The sequence below is a fragment of the Camelus dromedarius genome, chromosome 8 (genome assembly GCF_036321535.1).
Source record: "Camelus dromedarius isolate mCamDro1 chromosome 8, mCamDro1.pat, whole genome shotgun sequence".
In the NCBI taxonomy this organism is placed as follows: Eukaryota; Metazoa; Chordata; class Mammalia; order Artiodactyla; family Camelidae; genus Camelus; species Camelus dromedarius.
Window position 1 is genome coordinate 75,238,393 of NC_087443.1, and position 16,135 is coordinate 75,254,527.

The 16,135-nt window shown below is 51.6% G+C and overlaps 1 protein-coding gene across 1 annotated transcript in view; it reads left to right on the top strand.

Annotated features, from left to right (window-relative positions):
- The first annotated feature begins 263 nt into the window (after positions 1–263).
- The window catches only part of DMBT1 (deleted in malignant brain tumors 1), a 49,183-nt gene continuing 33,311 nt past the window's right edge, over positions 264–16,135 (top strand). The window contains 8 exon segments of the mRNA XM_064488598.1: positions 264–540; positions 9,554–9,877; positions 10,639–10,668; positions 11,264–11,293; positions 12,006–12,140; positions 13,081–13,110; positions 13,959–14,156; positions 14,420–14,779. Coding sequence (XP_064344668.1) covers positions 264–540; positions 9,554–9,877; positions 10,639–10,668; positions 11,264–11,293; positions 12,006–12,140; positions 13,081–13,110; positions 13,959–14,156; positions 14,420–14,779 — 1,384 coding nt within the window.

Sequence of the window (16,135 nt, forward strand, 5' to 3'; positions counted from 1 at the left end):
CAGAATATCTGAAAATGGAGGCAGTGTTCTTGGCTCCAGCTTTTATCGGTACAGAGTTAAGCCCTGGATTTGCACCGGCTCTGGAGAGGGCCTGTCATCCCTTAAAGGACAGGCAGCGCACTGCCCCGTCCTATCCACAAAGGGGCTGAAGGCAGCCGCGCTCTTGTCTTGAGGGAAAGTGGTTTTACACGCTGTCACGCGCACGCGAGCGCACAGACACCCGCACACACGCGCGTGCCCGTGTTTGCAGTTCGGACGTGGGGATGAACTCGCTGCGGAGTGTTTACTCTGCGCCGGGCGCTGTGCGGGACCGGGAGCCTCTCCTCGCTGGTCTAAACCTGCTCACAGCCCCCAAGTTCGGTGGCATCATTTCCACACTGCAGAGGAGGAAGCGGAGGCTGGGACAGGTTCCGTGGCTTGTCCAAGGTCAGCAGCTGGTGAGTGGCTGGGCCCGGAGTCGAACCTGGAGGAGGTCAGCTGGCACCCGGGTGGCCGCCTCGGCCTGTGAGCCCCCGCTGTCCCTTGCAGAGAGCGGAGCAGGTGAACGTCACTCAGCGCTGGCGCCCTGCGGGGGAGCTTTGTGCCTGGAGAGCCGAGGCCTCAGACACTCCTCTCAGTTCTGGTCTCTGCACAGATTCTTGAGAAGAAGTCAGGGAGCTCAGGTTTGTTGTGGGCCAGACAAACCTGCAGCTTCTGCGGCTCCTAGCCACGTGTTTCCTCTGCCATTTACCAGCTCTGGGGCCTCTGCAAGCCTCAGTTTATTTGTTGGTAAAACAGGCTTGTGTTCCCACTTTTCGGGTTGTCGTAGACACCAGGGCCCCGCTGCAGGGCCTGGCCCAGGGAGGGCGCCTCAGGGCCGCCCACCGTGACTCTTCCAGGCAATCCTAACAGCTTCCCAGATGCAAGGTGGACTCTTGGGTTGGACCCTAGAACAGAAAAAGGAAAGGCTGGTGAAATCCAAATAAAGCCTGGACTTCAGTGAATAGGAAGGTTCCAGGGTTGGTTGGGTGGTCGTGACAAATGCTCCGATCAGGTGAGATGTTCCCGTTAGGGGAGCCTGCGCAGGGGCTGTGGGAGTGGACAGTCAGGGGCTGGAGTTCTCTGCGCTTCTCTCTAACCCTATAAAGTTATTCTAAAAATTTTTTTTAACTTAATTGCCTTTGGTCTCATTTCTTCAATGTTAATGTTTTGCAAAATGAGAAATTAATAACTGCTTACAAATGAATTCCTAGCAAATTGTTAAACTTGTACTTCCCCTTTCCACATTTATCAGGGGGTATAATGATTAATGCCTTGAAAAGAAGGAGGAGAACCAACGGGGCGATTTCCAGGCATTGTGAAATGTCTTTAATGTGGGTGACATTTGGACTGGGGGAGGCACTCCTGTTATCACCTAAATAGGCCACACAGATGTCTAATCACTCCCCAGTAGCGATCTTTTCTTCAACCTGTCTTTACTGCGCAAACTGCCCGCTGGATGTTACGTGACTCAGTCTGGTCTAGGTGTGGAATGTTACCCAATGAGGAGAAAGTCCAAGGTGGTGTCTGGGACTGAGTCCCAGCACCCAGCCTGGCACCCAGGACCTCGTGGCCCCACCCAGCCGTCTTCTCCAGCCCTGTGTCTCTCCCACCCTGCTGACAACACTCACCTGGGTGTCACTTCCCACATGTCCCAAGCTGATTTCCACCCTGTGATTTTTTTTGTCCTGTTTTCCAGGATAACTTGCAGCAGGATGTCTCGTAGTACAAAGCAACCTGTCCTTCCCACACCGTGCACTCCAGTAACCCTGCCTCTTGCCGTGGTGCCCGCGCTCATGCTGTTCCCTCTACCTGGAATGCAGTCTTATTCTCCCCGCCCCCACCCCCTCACCTGGATAAATCTAGCTGTTGTTTTTAAATAACACGGACACAGGCCAGTCCAGGAACCTGTCCCTGACATGTGTTCTCAACAAACACACAGACATATGCACACACCCAGGCACACATGCACACACGCACACACATGCACACAGTGTATCATCCTATGGTTGCTTCTCATGTTCTCCCACAACACCTTAACTCTTGCATTGAGTTGTCTGCAGATTTTTCTAGGGATTCTGCTATGCTGGGAGTCCCTGGAGGGCAGGGAGCCCGTCTTGCTCGCTTAGTATCAGGCACAACCCCGTGCACTGCCGAGAGCCTAATGGAGGCTCCCGGTGACCCTAACAGAAGAGCAGGAGAGAGGGTGTGTGTGCCGAGAACCATCCCCACTGTGCCCTGTGCCGGGTCCTGACAAGTATTTCTATTCCCTTACATCTCGTTTATGGGGAGCAAACTCTGTATCAGGAGCAATACTCACCACATCCTCTCCACTACTGCAAATTATTATTTCAGAACATTTAGCTTTCTGACAAGTTGACATGGAATCTCATTGTTTCACTTGAATCTTGGGAGGCAGTGGAGGGGAGCTGTGAGTGCACTTGGCAGGGGGTCAGTGCACTTGACTTTCGGTGTCAGTTTCACTGCGTCATTGCTGTGTGACCTTTGGCAAGTTGTTTTACTTCCCTAAGCCTTGGATTTCTCTTCTATAAATAGATGTGTGTAATAATTCCACTGTAAAGGATATTGTGAAGATAAAATGAGATACTGTAGGCAGTATACTTAGCTCAATGCTGAGAATGTCCCTAATTGATAAAAGACATGGTCCCCTCCCCCTCCTCCCCTCTCCCCTTCTTCTCTCCTCCTCCTCCCTCTTTGCTTTCTCTATCCTGAGCTTCACTGTTTCTTTACCTTCTTTATCTTTTTCTTCCTTGTTCTTTTCCTTTAGCCTGCAACCTCAATTTCTTCCCAACCTAAAAGGATCTGCCTCCTATAGAACCTCATCTCCCACCTTCAGCCTCAAACCACAGCTTTTAATGCATAATTGGTGCAGAAAATGTAGGGACTAGAGAAAAACACAGAGAAACAGTAAAAACACCTATAATCCTGTCACCCGAGTGACTTTGTCACAATATGTATTTCCTTTCAAATTATGTATGTATGTAAGGGATATCATTTAATATACATGTTTTCTCTAATTTATCTTTATATTCTGAACATTTTAACATGCATTCATGATTTTTGGAGATTAAAGTTTTTTCAGGTTCTCTTTAAAAAAAAACAAATTTTTGCTTCATTGAGGTATGACTGACCAATAAATTTATAGGATATTTAAAATGTTCCTTGTAGTGATTTGATATGTGTATTGTGAAAAGATTCTCCTCCACCTACTTAATCAGCACATCCATCATCTCATTCATTTCTTTAATTTTGGTGACAACATTAAAGTTCTCTCTTAGCAAGTTCCAATTGTACAATACAGTGTCACCAACTATAGCCCCCATGGGTTACATTCGCTCCTGAGACCCTATTCATGGTAGAGCTGAAAGTTTGTACCCTTTTACCAACCTCTCCCTCTTTCCTCCACCCCCTTCAGGTTCTTTCTGTAATTACAGTGGAGGTTATTGTGAAGATCACGTTTGTCCATGCATCTTTGTCCGCATCATGGAAATTATTATTTCCTTTGGCTAGATTCTCAGAACTGGAATTACTGAGTCAAAGAGTTGATCATTTTAAGGCTTTTAAAACATACTGCTAAATTCTTTTCTATCAATGTACCAGTTCTTTCTCTAATCAGTAAACAAGCGGCAATTTTCTACACCTTCACCAGCTCCGAATGTTATTGTTCAAAAACAGTGGCTAAATTATTGGGTGAAAAATGGTACAGAGTTATTTTGATTTGCATTTCTTTGCTTAGAGTGAGGGTGAACTTTTTAAAGCCATTTACATTCCTTTCCCTTGACTTTGTTTATCTCCTTTGTCCACTGTTTTGAAAGTTAGCATCATCTTTGTTGACTTATATAAATTCTCTCTATAATTTAGATGTTATGACTTTGTCCATTTACAATGATGTCAAGTATTTTCCCAATTTGGATTTGGATTTTTTTTCACACAAATATCTTATATTTTTACATAATTAAATTTATTGCTATTTTCCTTTGTGGTTTCCTATTGATTTAAAAATCTAGAAATTTCACAGAAACCAGATAAACATTTAATTAATTTCTTCTTTTTGTGTTTAAAAAAAAAGTTTTTTCCTTCAGTTCTTAAAATTATTTTGCTTTCTGATGTGAAGTAAATATCTAAAATAATTTTTAAATTATCTTATTAAAATTTTTCACTCTGTTTTCTTTTTATAGCTTTATTTTAGACATTTTTGGAGCTAATAATAATTTTCTGAATTCTGACTACATACCAAACTCTATATTAAGCACTTGATATAGTTTTTCTGATTTTGTCTTCACAATAACCTACTGAAGTAGATTAGTGAAACGACAGTTTTACAGGTGAGGAAACTAAGACTGAGTGAGAATAAATGACTTGCTCAAATTTAGAGACCAAATAATCAGCAGAGCTAGAATTTAAACCCAGGTCACCTATCTCCCAGCTTCATAGATGGGCAAGATGCTGTCCCCCAGCCCCACTCCTACTGTCCCTACCTCTGCCCCTTCAGTATTTTTTTTGTTCTTTTTCAAGAACTTAGTTATTTTTAGCCTATTTATTTTCCCGGATAAACTTTAGAATCATTTTTCAAAGAACCAATCAATTCAAGGAAAACGTTTTGTTAGAAGTTATAACAAAGCTATGAGTGAGTTTAGAATGATTGATATTCCTGTATTCAGTCCTTCCATCCAGAAACCTGATTCATCTCTTCATCTGCCAGGAAACAGTCAAGAAGTTTCACACGGAGCTTGTAGTTTTATTCCTGTGAGTTTATTTTGAAAGGGCAGTTTATTCATAGTGTTTTTACTTCCTTGGAGCCTGTTTAAGCCACATCTTCCCCTGTGCCTGGCTTATATCTGCTTCTATGTCCTGGTACCATTCTAGACAATCTCGTGCGACCCTCTGCTGGACTCCTGAACGTCCCTCAGTCAGAGTCCTTAGTCTCCTGTCCTCTAATGTCTTCTCTGTATGTCTCACCCACTCGAGCCGATTTCCAGAGGTGGCATCATGTAATCTCAGTCTTCCCCCTGCCTGCTGGAGTCTAGCATCCAGTAGGCACTCAGTAAGTGATTGTTGAATGAATTATTCCTTACCACTCTTTTGAAACACTCTTACGTTCCATTTACACATGCTGCAGGGTAGCGGTTCTTAAACTTCAGTGTGTATCAGAATCATCACGAGTGCTTGTTAAAAACACATATTGTCGGGCGCCCCCTCCAGGGTTCCTGATTCTGAAGTTTGGGGGAAGCCTAAGAATTTGAATTTTTTTTTGAATTCCCAGGTGCTGGCTGGCGTTACTGATTCTTGGAACCATTTGAAGAGCCATTGCTCTAAAAGCGCTCTTTCTAACGTGACTGGGACGGGAAGTGGATTGGTTCTTCAAAAATGTTGCTCAAAACGGGGAAATCATAAAATATGATACACACACCTTTTAAATGTTTCATTTTTTAAACTTAAAACATATAAACGCACTTTGATTCGCCGATTTCTTGCTGTGAGTCTCTCTCCGCAGGGATTGTCTGCAGTTCTGCAGTGTCTTTCTTGCATAAACTACGCCCACTTGGCGTATCAATAATATCTAATTTAGTTCCTCTGAAGTAGAGCATGAAATGAGAGACGTTTGCAGAGCAGGATGGGGGCAGAAGCTCTGCTGTCTTACAGATCCTTCTACTTCTTGCTGTCTTACCCACTTGATTTCTTTTTAGCAACTCGATTTTATCTCCAAAGCTTTCAGCGTTACTGTTATTGAAAGACATCCTTCTTTTTATATCTATATTTGATCAATTTACTTAATATTTATTTTAATTTAATGCCAAGTACAACTGGCAGAAGCAGGGTCAGGACTCACAACGGACTCTAATACACCGTGGCTGGCGTGAGCGTTGCCACGTGTACTGGGAATTAGCCCACCAGCCTAGCGCTCAGTAGGTCTACAGAAAGGATGGAGAGCCCCGTTGCTCTGGCTGGGGGTTACACGCAGGTCAGTGAGGAGAACTTGTTGTCTACTGCCACCCATGGGATGCCTTTCCTCTTGAGCAGCCAGATAGTGCAAATAAAAATACAATACGCCCAGTCAAATTCCAATTTCAGATAAAATTTTTTTCTTGAGTGTAGATATATCTCATGTGGTATTGGGGACATACTGATGTAAGAAGTATTCGTTGTTCATCTGAAATTCAAATTTATCTGGGCCTCCCATGTTTCATCCAGCAACTCGACTTCACCCCATTTTTTCTTGACATGTGTCCACGCCTTCTCCTGGGTCCTGCTGAAATATCCTCTCCTCTCTGGATTCCTCCTGCCCTTCTCCCAAGCCCATGAATCGCTTCCTCTGAGATTCCCGTTCCCCTCCACTGTGTTCCTCGTTGGCCAAGACCAAGAACTACTGGTTAGCAAGTCTGGCTGCCAGGTGGCTCTGAGCTCCAGATGCCTGAGCCTTACCCTCCAAGACGGATCCCTCCTTTCTCCCCGAACTTTAGCTCAGGGCCTCATGTGCGGTCAGAGGCTGATTCCCTGAGTGAATCAATTAGTGAGTGATCGGTCCAGCTACGCTTCAAAGCAAAGAGTAATGCATCCCCCTCCCCTGCTCGAATTAGCTAATGGGGGGTCTGGATTTAATGTTTGTTTTCAGAAAAGCCCTCATTTGTGTCATTTTCTTTGTATTTTCAGTGATACCAACAATAGAAGACTCCACAGGACCCGCTGTTTGGGAGACACAGACTGCCAGCTCTGGTAACTCCACCTAAACTCTGGGGCCCAAGACCACCCCCAAGGACTCAGGAGGGGCTGCTGCAGAGAGTCCTGCTGGGTTTTAGATGTAGGACAGGAAGGGCCTCCTCCGATGGGGCTCACTTGGACCCTCAGCCGCTTCCTTGCAAGGTTCCTTATTGACCATAAGACAGGCCCGAGTTGCCAGGCAAAGTCTCTGTCTGACCACACCACTGTCCTAGGATGTCTGTCCCCAGGCTCCCCTCACTGGGTGTCCAGCAGGGGTCCCAGGCCGCAGGGCGGCAGGGGAAGCTGGGGACAGCAGCACCTAACTGAGCCTTTCTGGATATAATCTCATTTCTCTTCTTTTCTAGATCTTTTAACAGGTCTTGGGGAAATAACGAATATCCCTGGTCAGTCAAGGCTTTAAATGATAGCTCCTTCTGCTCACTCATTCCTCATTTACTGCAGTCCTGTGTGTGCACAAGTGCACCTGCCTGTGCGAAAGTGAGGACCGTGATTTGCACCAAATAATACAAGTGTTAACAACATGTACACTGAGCGGCAGAATAGTGAAGTGGTTTAGAGCAACTGTCTGAGGGCAGATCCTGCCCCATCACTTACTAGTCGCTTGATCTGAGCTGCAGTTTCCCCACGGGGTTGTTTTGAGGATTCATTAGATGACACATATAAAGACTCTGGGTCCCCAGGTCAGAAAATGTTCACAATCATCTGCCACGATCCAGCTTTAAAAATCAGTGCCCTCGGTTGTGTGGGAGGGAGGAGAAGAGCTGTCACGGGGAGGGGGTGCTTTTGAGGTGTGGGGATACAGGCATTTTAGAAGCAAGTCTAGCGCTCTCACTGCACACACCTGAGCCTCAAGAAATCCTTATCGACGCCAGGATGCCGGGCTGGATCCCTCAAAACCTGCCCGTTTTCCTGTGTAATCAGTGTAGGTGATTCAGCAGGACCACGTCAGGCAGGAACATGGTGCCCACTGACCCCTCAGTCTCGGGTCTTCCTGGTGGTGGCAATCGGGCTCTCTAAGCCCCTCCCAGGAGGCTCAAAAGATAGGTTGAGGCCCATTCTTGGTCAGATGGCATCTTGGACTTGACCCTGGTGGAGTGGAGAGCACGCTGAGGCATTTTGAACTGGAAGGTGACTTGACCATGTCTGTACTTTGTAAAGATACAACTTGGGATGGTCTGGGGGTGACAGATGAATCTTCTCAGCCCAGGAACTGGCACAGAGTAGGCACTTCATGAATGCTGGTTGAGTCAGTGACTGCAGACTGATTAGAGAAAGGAAGGGCAGGGCAGGGAGTCAGCGGGCAGGCCTTTGGGGCAGGCCAGGTTCAAGAGCGGGAAGAGCTAACCTAGCAAGATGGCCGGGGACTAAAACGGAACGACAGCCTCGGTGACAAGCTGGGTGTAAGAGGTGAGGAGAAGGAAGACTCAAATGTTACACCCAGATTTCCTACACAGGGACGGAGCATGGTGACACTGTGGATCCAAATGGAGGGAAGAGACTGGGTTCCCTGTGGGATGACGGGGTGGGATCCAGGAGGCCATTGAAAGTGTGTGTCTAGAGCCTGGGGCTGGGGTGGGAAGGGCTGATCAGGACTGGAGAGGTGGACTCGGGGGTCCTCTTTCCGGGAAGCTCTCGGAGCACACGAGGTCCTGCAGGTGGGGAAGAGAAGAGGGCAAAGACAGTGCTTGGGAGAGCAGCGGTAGGGAAGGTCCCAAGAGAGGAGAAAAATCGGCTAAGGAGCGGGGACAGGGGTCAGAGGAAGGAGGGGGATAAGGGGTGCTGGGCAGGGGATGCCCGGGCAGCAGAAGGACATGTTTGTCTCCTGTGATTGCTGTGGGCTCATCACCCTACATCACCCACAGTATCATCTCTGATCCCGAAGTTGTGCAGAAGGTGTAAGGATGGGGGTGCACAGCTCTCAAGGCTGGCAGCCTCTGAACAAGGCCTGACCGGGTGTCTCTTCCATGGACCTTGACTCTGAGATTGGGAAGGAGTCAACCTACAGAGGCATCTCCAAGGACCTCCAAGGTGGAGCTTGGTGTCCTGGGTCTATGAGGGTCCTATGGCCCACGTTCAGTGCCCAGTGCCAATTAAGCCTTGATTCTCCACTGTGACAATGCCAGCCAGAGGCAAATGAGGAAAGTTCTATAGGGGAATCTCAGAATGGAGGTCATGGGCTAGGAATACAGATGGCCCAGGATTTGGTTCCTGAGGCTGGAGTGAAGGCTCCTCCAGAGCATAGGTATGCACGCGGGCACCAGGTTTGCTGTGTGCAGGGCAGTGGCCCCTATGTGGGCTGCCAGTCACAGCCTTGTCATCACCTGTGGTCGGTTCTGACAGATCACACAAGGGATCTGGGTTGGAGCTGTACTCCTCAGTCTTGCTGCCTCAGTGGACCAATAATAGCCCGGAGACTGATGCTAGGTTTGGGAATAACGTGGTCAACTAGACTTGGAGCTTATCACCCTAACATAGAAATAACAGATGCTGGTCACTGGGACCTGTCAGAAGGAGGATCTCTGCAGCGGTGCGGCTGGCAGATCCCCACCCTCCATGACTGGTACAGGCAGGGACTGTTAGAGATCATGTGTAGGTCTGCCCACACTCAAAGTTTCAGTAAATAGCTTCCTGGGTATAGAAGCGGATGAACAGGCTTGGATCAGATCTTTTTGCTGAAGAACATTAACCAGAACCCAGAAGTATATCCCTGAGAGAATTGTAAATCTCACTCAGACTTCAGGACCACTTCCTACAGGAGACACAAAAGGGAGTGAATTTTCCTGTCTCTTTCCAGGATCTGATTCTGGTTTGGCCCTGAGGCTGGTGAACAGAGGTGACAGGTGTCAGGGCCGGGTGGAGGTCCTGTATCAAGGCTCCTGGGGCACCGTGTGTGACGACAGCTGGGACATTAACGACGCCAATGTAGTGTGCAGACAGCTGGGCTGTGGTTGGGCCACGTCGGCCCCAGGAAGTGCCCAATTTGGCCAGGGCTCAGGGCCGATTGTCCTGGATGACGTGGGCTGCTCCGGGTATGAGACCTCCCTGTGGAGCTGCCCCCACAGGGGCTGGAACAGCCACAACTGTAGACACTATGAGGATGCTGGTGTCATCTGCTCAGGTGGGCTTCAAAGAAGTTGGGCGTCCCCCTCCTGGGGTGTGGTTTCCCCTTCCTTTCTGACACCTTCTCAAGGCTTTGTCTACATTTCTGTTTTCCCTGAAAGCCCCTCAGCCTTTGGCTTAGAATTAGTATCCGCTTTGGCGAAGCCACCAGGTATGAGGTTGCTGAATGAGAGCAAAGATCCAAACCGAAAGTGACGCCTAAGCCGTGATTCTCCCCTGTGACAGTGCCAGCCAGGGGCAAAGGAGGGAAGTTCTGTAGGGGTCTCAGAATGGAGGTCATGGGCTAGGACTGCAGATGGCCCAGGATTTGGTTCCTGAGTCTGGACGGCAGCCCCTTCCAGAGCACGGAAATGCACGTGGGCACCAGGTCTGCTGTGGGCAGGGCAGTGACCCCTGCGTGGCCCAGGCTTGTCATCACCTGTGGTCGGTTCTGACAGATCACACATGCGATCTGGGCCTGGAGCAGGACTCCTCAGTCTTGTACCTCGGCGGACTGGTAACAGCCGGGAGACTGATGATGGGTCTTGGGGTAACTTGGTCATCTAGACGTAGAGCTTATCACCCTGACATGGAAATAACGGACGCTGGTCTGCAGGGACCTGTCACAAGGAGCATTTCTACAGGGGTGTGGCTGGCAGGGCCCCATCCTCTGTGACCGGGGACACGAGGGACTGAGCAGCTCACCTGCTCAGCATCACCCCCTTTGCTCCCCTTGGGCCACTTGTGTGCAAGTGTCTGATCTGCCTTCTCTCCTCACAGCTGCCCGGCCGCAGTCCACGCTCACGCCAGGTGAGTCCTGCTGCCTCCAGTCTTCGGGGTGTCTTCTCTCTCCCCAGTCACCTCAACAGCCCCAACCAGTAGTCCTGAGAGGGGTGTGTGGAGGATCTCCACCTCTCAGTACCTTCCTAGGTCGCTCTAGATCCTGTGGATGGTTCCAGATGAGCCCCTGTCACATGGGTCCTCTGAGCTGGCTCAGCGAGATAAGGGCTTTACAGCGACACAGTGTTCCCCACTGAGAGTAGGGTGACAGTGGGGGTCTGTCCTGGGGCCATTTGGACTTGCAAGCCTTATCTGGACCAAGAGTTCTCTGTGAGGAGAGAACAGATCTTCATCACGTCCTGCAGAGTCGAGGCCATGCTTTTACTGGACAGCGCTCAGTCAGGAGAGCCCAGACGTTGCTCTTGGGGGATTGTACCAGCTCATGGCCCTTGTTGTGGACATTCGAGGGCATGGTTTGGGCTCACTGCAAACTCTCAGGAAAGGGCCCTTTCTCCCCCAGACAGTGGAGCTCCTCAGTCCCCACTGTCTCAGACCCCAGTTATAGGTCATTAGGCCAACCTTGATTCTGTAGATCTCCTTTCTGATTCTGCTGTTTTCCCTCCAGATTGGTGGGACACAACAACTCCTACCCATGGTAAGCATCACTGGAATCCTGCCAAAGTATCAGTGTTCAGTGTTCCAGTCAACAGGCCTGGGTGCAATGCCTGAACCTTGGGTTGGGCCTCTGAGCTCACAGCCTCAACCAATGTGGAGGGTTGCCTTCACTTACCAGAAATATGGATGGCTTTTACCTACCAGCTATGGTGCATATCAGTCAAGACATTTTGGTTTGCAAGTGATAGGCCCCGAATTGATACTGCCTTAAGCTACAGGGGGCGCAAAGGCTTACCTATCTAGACATTGAGTGGTAGTTCTGTCCAGGTACAGCTGGATCCAAAAGTTCCAAGATGTTCTGTCAAACTATACATTTCTAACGTCCTCTTTCTTATGTTTTGGGGGTTCACTGTCAGCTTGCTTCCTGCATGGGATAGTTACAATCCACAGTTCTACCTCCTACTAGGAGAAAGTGTCTATTTGTCTCTGGAGGGACTCTTAGCAGCCTGCTGGCAATTGTCGCCTTCCTCCCAGCCATCTCCCTGTGCTCAGATGACACTCAGTAGGTCCATGCTTGTTCCAGATGCAGGGTAGGCTGTAGGATTGACAGTGACATGAGTTACGTGCTCAGTGGAAAGGTAGTCTTCGGGACAGCCTCGGGGCCGACGGAGCGGGTCCCTTGGAGGGGTGAACGGTCCAAGGTGGCACCTTGGTGGGGCTGGGAAGCTGTCTCTGGCGGTCTCCTGCTGCAGAGGCTCAGGTCCTGGGCTGCTCAGGCCGTGAGACCTACCTGTGGAGCTGCCCCCACATGTCCTGGTACACACCCAACTGTGGGGCCTTGGAGGACGCCAGTGCCATGTGCTCAGGTGGGCCTCAAAGTTGTCGCTGTAAGCATCTGGGGTGATTTTCGCTGAGATACACGTACTTCGCACTCCAGGGCCCCCCTGAAGCCGCTCCCAGGCATCCCTACCTCCCGACTGTCCTGCGGGCAGCTGGCCCCGGGAGTGCAACATCCGGGGGAGAATCAAGGTGCCCTCCCCTCCCGTTTCGTCCAAGTGTCACCCACGTTGCCTTGGGGCAACAATGGCAGAAGGAAACATCTAGAGCCTCCAATTCCCTGTGGGTGGAGGAAGTGAGCCTTGCTTGCCAGCAGGATGGCCTCCTCAGGCCACACTGATGTTCCCTGGGACTCCCTCTTCAAGGCCCATCCTTAGGGAAACGCTTAGAAATGCACTGCTCTAGCCCTTGAGAGCTTATGAATTGGGGTCCTGTCATAGCTGCCTCAGACAAGAGATTTTGAAGCGGAAATGACGAACGTGTGAGCGGGGTGAACACTAGTTGAGTGGATGGGGGTAGGGAGGAGGGTGTGGGGAGGGGGTGGCTCTGTGTGGAAAACTAATGAGCCTGCTGGGACATTGGGGCTGGAACTGGCCCCCAGGCAGAAACTCTGGGGGAGGGGAGGCGCCTTGATGGGTCTCAGAATCACTGCACCTGGGCTGGATTTGGGCACTTTCTACACTGACTGCTGGAGCTTTCTTGCTGTTCCCCCGAAAAGTTAACTGGTGGCTTTGGCGGCCTGTCCCAGGCATGGCAGGGGCTCTCCTATTCTGGAAGGTAAGCCCCCAGGCCCAGGGAGGCAGGCACAGGACGTGAGACCGAAGGAGGAGCCCCCAGAGGACTGCAACACCCGCAGCGGGCCCTGACACCGCCCACGCTGAGGACCCACGAGGAGCATCAGCTCCATGTGCATATGCGGAGTGTCATCTGTGTGGATTCCAGTGGGTCCCCTGTGTGCTGGGTGTGTGACTGTCCTTCTCTTCCCCACAGGTGCTCAGCCCCAGACCACTGCCTGGCCAGGTGAGTCTCCGATGACCTTCCTCGGGATGTCCCTCTACTCCCTGCCCCACCCCCACCCCCGTTCCCCCCACAGTAGGGGAAACACAGCACTTTGCAGAACCCGGTGGGGACACACTGTTTTCCCCTCCATCCCTGAGTCTCCTGGCTGGGGTTTCGTAACTGGACTTGGGATTTCCAACACGGCTACTCCCCATTCATCCACCTAAGCTGTCATCCTCTGCTGGATGCTCTCCCACAGAAGGCTGGCTGCAGGTTCAGAGAAGCCGGAAGGTGTCCTCCTACCTTTGGCCCCATTGCAGTCCTGGCAGGGGAGAGCTTTGTGGAGAGGGAACACGGTAACCACCGACCGTCTGTCGGTGGAACGTGACAGCAGGCCCGAGTCCCTGCGTCCCCCATCCGGGCCACACCGCGGACTCCACGGGGCCACATGTGCACCCAGAAGTGACAGAGAGAGCGCCCAGGGGAGGGCGGGTCGTGAGTGACCTTAGTGTTCTGGGTTCCAGGAACCCGCATTGGCTCCGGCCTCTGGGCAGCCCCTCAGATGTGCCGGGGGGCCCGAGGTTCATGCAAGGGAGGTAGCAAAGTTTTCTGATGAGGAAAGGAACATCCAGACTCAGAGAGGTGGAGGGAGCTGGTGGACCTCAGACGGGGCCCTTGTCCCAGGTGAACCAGCTGAGCGGGAGGCTGGCTCCGCGCATGCACAGGGAAGCGGCAGTCTGGCCTCTGTGGGCCGGTCCTCTAGGTGACCAGCGGAGTCCTGGTCCAGATGCTCAGCAGACATCCTCCGGGCGGAGGTGGTGGTCAGCGTACGTCCTGTTTGCCTCTCAGTGCTGCCGGGTCCTCTGCAGGTCTCTCAGGCAATGGACGGCTGTCCGGGACAGGGGGGGAATGTGCCCGACCTGCTCCTGTCTGGCCGGGTCCCAGCATCTCCACGGGCTCAGCCAGAACCCGGGCAGAAGCATCCAGGAGCCACCAAGCTGCCAAGCAGGGCGACGGTCTTGTCCTTCCCCCGGTAGCTGTGGTGCTGCAGCCTGGGTGTGTCCTGGGTGGGTTGGGGATCCCTTCCTGCTCACCTCTTTTTGGACTTGTGGGCCGCATCCCTGCATGTGAGCACCCCGTGACATGGGCAAAACAGGGTGTCTCTGCTCCTCTCCCTGTGACGACGATGAGCTCCTGGGCTTATAGAGAGGTGACTCCCTTTAGGGAGTGGGGTGCACAGTTGCCATCAGGAAGTCTCTTGAGTCTGCAACCTGCCTTCGACCTGTGCCCAAAAGAGAGACATGACTTGGGGTCCTGTGTTGCCCTCTAGAGACCGAATCGGGCTTGGCTCTGAGGCTGGTGAACGGAGGTGCCAGGTGTCAGGGCCGAGTGGAGGTCCTGTATCGAGGCTCCTGGGGCACCGTGTGTGACGACAGCTGGGACGTGAACGATGCCAACGTGGTCTGCAGGCAGCTGGGCTGTGGTTGGGCCACGTCAGCCCCAGGAAGTGCCCGGTTCGGTCAGGGTTCAGGGCCGATTGTCCTGGATGACGTGGGCTGCTCCGGGTATGAGACCTCCCTGTGGAGCTGCCCCCACAGGGGCTGGAACAGCCACAACTGTGGGCACCAGGAGGATGCTGGTGTCATCTGCTCAGGTGAGCCTCAAAGGAGCTGGGTGTCCCCCTCCGGGGGTATGGTTTCCCCTTCCATTCTGACACACTCTCAAGGCTTTTTCTACATTTCTGTTTTCCCTGAAATCTCCGTAGACCTTTGCTCAGCATTAGTATTAGCTTTGGCCAAGCCACCAGGTATGAGGATGGCGAATGAGACTGTGCGCTTGCTTCCTTCACGGGACAGTCGCCAGCGACGGTTGTACGTTCTACTAGGGGAAAGCGTGTATTTGTCTCTGTTCTTCAGCTGAGAAGTCCTGGAGGGACTCTTAGCAGCCTGCTGGCAATTGTCGCCTTCCTCCCAGCCATCTCCCTGTGCTCAGATGACACTCAGTAGGTCCATGCTTGTTCCAGATGCAGGGTAGGCTGTAGGATTGACAGTGACATGAGTTACGTGCTCAGTGGAAAGGTAGTCTTCGGGACAGCCTCGGGGCCGACGGAGCGGGTCCCTTGGAGGGGTGAACGGTCCAAGGTGGCACCTTGGTGGGGCTGGGAAGCTGTCTCTGGCGGTCTCCTGCTGCAGAGGCTCAGGTGCTGGGCTGCTCAGTTTGTGAGACTGAAGGAGTAGCCCCCTAGAGGACTGAGACACCCGCAGCGGGCCCTGACACCATGCATGCTGTGGACCCACGAGGAGTATCAGCTCCATGTGTATATGCATAGTGTCATCTGTGTCGATTCCAGTGGGTCCCCAGTGTGCTTGGTGTCTGACTTTCCTTCTCCTCCTCACAGGTGCTCAGCCCCAGACCACTGCCTGGCCAGGTGAGTCTCCGATGACCTTCCTCGGGATGTCCCTCTACTCCCTGCCCACCCGCCCCCGTTCCCCCTACTGTATGGGAAACACAGCATTTTGCAGAACCCGGTGGGGACACACTATTTTCCCCTCCATCCCTGAGTCTCCCTCTGGTGCTTCTTACCTGGGCTTGGGATTTCCAACACTCCCTTCTCCCCATTCTTCCAGCTAAGTTGTCATCCTCTGCTCGATGCGCTCCCAAAGAAGGCTGGCTGCAGGTTCAGAGAAGCTGGAAGGTGTCCTCCTGCCTTTGGTCCCATTACAGTCCTGGCAGGGAGAGCTTTGTGGGAGTAGGAACATGGGCACCACCGACCGTCTGTCGGTGGGATGTGATTGCAGGCCTGAGTCCCTGTGTCCCCCATCTGAGCCACACTGCAGACTCTACGGGGCCATATGTGCACGCAGAAGTGACACGAAGAGCGCCCAGGGGAGGGCGGATCATGAATGACCTTAGTGCTCTGGGTTCCAGGAACCTGTATTGGCTCCAGCATCTGAGTAGCCCCTCAAATGTGCCGGTGGGCCCGTGGCTCATGCAAGGGAGGTAGCAAAGGTTTTCTGATGAAAAAGCGAACATGCAGACTCAGAGA